This window comes from Penaeus chinensis, chromosome 39, assembly GCF_019202785.1.
Source record: "Penaeus chinensis breed Huanghai No. 1 chromosome 39, ASM1920278v2, whole genome shotgun sequence".
Lineage (NCBI taxonomy): Eukaryota > Metazoa > Arthropoda > Malacostraca > Decapoda > Penaeidae > Penaeus > Penaeus chinensis.
Window position 1 is genome coordinate 6343402 of NC_061857.1, and position 4644 is coordinate 6348045.

At 30.9% G+C, this 4644-nt stretch overlaps 1 protein-coding gene across 1 annotated transcript in view; it reads left to right on the top strand.

The window, feature by feature from the left end:
* Positions 1–834: 834 nt before the first annotated feature.
* LOC125046767 (trypsin-1-like) overlaps positions 835–4644 on the top strand; it is a 25278-nt gene continuing 21468 nt past the window's right edge. Inside the window, exons 1-3 of the mRNA XM_047644700.1 lie at positions 835–918; positions 3616–3681; positions 3824–4312. Coding sequence (XP_047500656.1) covers positions 3901–4312 — 412 coding nt within the window. The 5' untranslated portion in view covers positions 835–918; positions 3616–3681; positions 3824–3900. The remainder of the gene's footprint in view (positions 919–3615; positions 3682–3823; positions 4313–4644) is intronic.

The window sequence follows — 4644 nt, forward strand, 5'->3', positions numbered from 1 at the left end:
AGACTGGTGTAGCGATGTAATATTGCACACATAACATATATGTCCAATAAATGTTGGATGAATGAATTGTTTGATAAATCACTGCGTTTTCCTTTAATGAATATGCATATAAACACATATGTAAACACACACACATATGTAATATATATATGTATATATATGTATATTTAGATATATACATGTATACATATATTTATATTTCTGTATATATATATCACTATGTGCGCAGCATGTTTATCTTCTGTTTGTATGATAGAATATATGTATGATATATATATGTATGGTATATGTATTAGTGATGAATGTCTTCATATATATTTATGTAGCTACGTATACATATGTATGTATGCATGTATCTATGTATATATGGATTATGAATATATGTGTGTAGTTCATGAACAAACCTGAAACAGGAAAAAAAAAAAAAAAATCAGTGCGATGTACACTGAAAAAAACTAAAAAAGAAAAAAAAAAAGAAGGGGAAAAGAAAGAAAAGACAGACAGAAAGGAGGAAAGAAAAATAAACAGAAAGAAAGAAAGAAAAAAAAGGAAAGGAGGAAAGAAAGAAAAAAAGCAAAATAGAGAGAGAGAAAGAAAGAAAGAAAAATAGAGAGAAAGAAAGCAAGAAAGGAAAATAGAGACAGAGAAAGAAAGAAAGAAAAAAAAAAATTGAGAAAGAGAAAGGAAGAAAACGAAAGTAAAATAAGGAAAACAATCATGCATAAGAGAACAGCTGATCCGGTTAGGATGGGGGCGAGTAGGTCAACAGGTGTTCAAAAGACAGATGTTTTCCTTTGTTTACAGATGTCTACATTGTGAAGCGACTCACAGCCACTAGACTCCAGAGCCAACAGCGTGTCTAGCCAGTCAGAAAGGCAGTTGTCTGAGGGAGTTCGAGCTCTGTGGTGGCGGCTGCTGGTGAGTAGTTTTTTGCTGTTATTTATACATGTATATATGTATATGTATGTGTATGTCTATGTTTTTGCTGGTGTTTATATGTATATATATACATATATGTGAATATATGTATGTATGTATGTATGTGTATATATTGTGGAACGTAGGATTACTGGGTTGGAAAGTTTCGGAATTCAGATAAACATCCTTTTGTTTGTCCAAATGTTTATGAGCTAATTACTGAAATTACAAAGAAACAACATAAAAGAAAACCATACAAACTAAATAGTTACACTTGCACCAAAGAATAATCATAGGATTACACAGAAATATTATACATGTTAATAACTAATAAATACATAACACTTAATATAAAGAATTTTAGTATTACAGCAATATCAAATCAGAGGGTAATTATTTCGACTCACCGGAAATTATGATTTCCGAGCCTGAACAATGCTTTAAGCTTCTACAGTAAAACGTAACATTCGAGAAAATGAGTTTTGTATTACGTATCGTGAGCTTATAATATTTTCCTTGACACGATATTAATAGTGACTAAAATGACATTAAATGAACGTATAATTATTTTAGTATCATAGTCTATCTTTGTTCGGTGAATTACAGTTACGAATACTGAGACCGGTGAATAGTAAATACGTAATGATTTTAGTTGTGTTCCATAAAAAACTCTTATAGAATATAAGAATAATGATTAACTTTCATGAAAATACTTTATCTATTGCGCATTATACTTTGTTGGTGTAATCAAACACGTTGATTTGCTTAAATAAAAATGCGCTCTGACTCCCTTCTGTGACAATGAAATGGTATAGAAAATGGGATGTTATGATTTGAATGGATAACTCAGATATACAACATATATCTGACACACACACACACACACACACACACACACACACACACACACACACACACATATATATATATATATATATATATAACATTACAAGTCTTACTGTGTGTAGTTTCTTTATTTATCAATACCCTATTTTGATGTGTTATACATACATATATACATATATGTGTATATATATATATGCACACACAGATATATATATATATATATATATATATATATATAAATAAATTTACATATATATTATATGTACACAAACACAAATATATTTATATGCATATATACATATACATATATATATACACACACAGATGTGTATATATATATACATATATATACATGTACATATGCATATATAAATATATGTGTGTGTATGTATATATGTATATATACAAAAATACACACACATATATATAATCACATATTTGCATATACATATATATACATATACATATAAATGCAATTATATATATGCGATATATATACATATATATACATACATACATACATACATACATACATACATACACACACACGTGTGTGTGTGTTTGTGTTTGCATATGTATATACATATATATACACATATATATTTATGTATATGTATTTATATATACACAAACACACACACACACATTTATGTATGTATGTGTGTGTGTACATATATACATATATATACATACATATATACACACACAAGTATATGTACGTATGTGTATATATATGTATATGCACACACTCATGTATACATATAAATATGCATATGTATATATGTATGTATATTGTATATATATATACATATATAAAAATATTGTATATATATGTATGCATATATTATATATGTTGATATATGTATGTATGTATATATATGCACACACACACACACACACACGCACACACACACATTTATATCCATACATTTATATCTTTTCTTTATATCTATCCATCAGTTGTAAATATCAGAGTATAGCACTTGTAGGTAAGATGAGTGTGTGCTTGTAACAGTGGTGACAATATCATAATTTTATTGCTAGTTACCGATGCTGTCGTTATTATCTTCATGATTATGGTAATGGTGATAATGACAATGACACTCATTTTAAGATAACAATGATGATAATGATAATGATAGTGGTAATGATGATAATGATAATGATAATACTAGTAATGATAATGATAATAATATTACTTATACTTTTGATAATAATGATAATAATACTGTTATTGGTGATAATGATAGTAATGATATTTCATTGATAACAATGATACTTATCATCCATACCATTATCATCATTATTATCGTCTTATTACATTATCATTATTAATGTTAACATCATCATTAATATTCATATTAATATTACTATTCATATTACTATTACTATTGCTGCTGCTGATCATGATGACGATGATAATGTTAATGATAATAATAATAACAAGGGTAATAGTAGTAGTAATGATAGCAAAAACAACTCTTAATAATAATTATATTATGCTGATAATAATGATATAATTAACAATAACAGGAGTAGCAAAAGTATCGATCAAAATGATAATAATGATGATCACACGAACAGCATCGGTGATTCCGAAAATGAAGCTAACATTACCAGAAACAATGTTGCAATAATCGTCATAACAGCATCGCCAACTTAAAACCACCACTGACAACTGAACGAATTTGTATAATATTTTCACTCGTACGAGGAACAGGTAACATAATTCTGTTTCCTCAAGGTACATGTGTAGGATTTAATCTTTAAATCTTGGGGAAACATGACGTGGAAACCGGTTTAGTAATTGTATTTTTCTCACTCTTTTATCCCCCTTTATTTGCATTTCAGATTCACAAAACTAACAGGGGATTGGTAGAACACTGTTGAAGATTAAGAAATCCTCGTATTTTTGAGGTAATCTGTGGGTAATTCTTCAGAATATTCATCTTCTAAAATACGAAAGATAATGAGATTTTCTGGTGCTTACGTGGAAAATCTAGACTGAATTACAGAAAAAAAAATACGACCTGAAAATAAACTATAACCATCCTTACAGAACAAAATCAGAGGGTCCTACTGTAGACTGAAAAAAAAAAAAAAAAAAAAATCGACATTTGGGCAGTCTTCCTCACAATGACCAAACAACCAGACCGTCCATATCCTTCTCTCTTCGTCATCTCCGTCTCCCTTATCATCATCGCCTTCTTCCCACTCTCCATCGCCGGGAAAGAAGAAGAACTCGCCCACGACGACGGAACAGCAGACGACACTCCCTCGCCGAACAAAACCGAAGACGAAGACCCTTTTCTCGCGGGGCTGAAGGCATACGAACAAAGATGGCTGGACAGGATCAACCGAAACTCAAACAAGAACAACCGAACGGCCAATTCAAGCTATTCCGACCTCGAACAACCGGACGAGGAATGGAACGAAGTGTCCGAAAAGGGGGAGGGGGAGAAGAACTGGCGAGAGGGTCGTAGAAGGTCGTTTTTAGACTGGTTCAAGGACGACCAGTGGAAGCCGCTGTTTGTCGACAAGGATTGCGGTACGTGGCTGAGCCGTGTGTTATATTTATTTATTTACTTATCCATTTATTTATTCATATAATTATTTGTTCGGTATTGCCTGCTCGTGACTGTTACTCTTATATCGCTTGTTTTGTTTGGTTGTTTTGCAGTCTTCATCTGATGACCTTTTGTTGTTATTGGTTAATTGATTTTTTTTATTTGCTTTATTTGTTGCATTTAGATGTTTGTGTGTGTGTGTGTGTGTGTGTGTGTGTGTGTGTGTGTGTGTGTGTGTGTGTGTGTGTGTGTGTGTGTGTGTGCGATATATGGATAGCTAGATAGATAGCTAGAGATAGATAGATAGAGATAG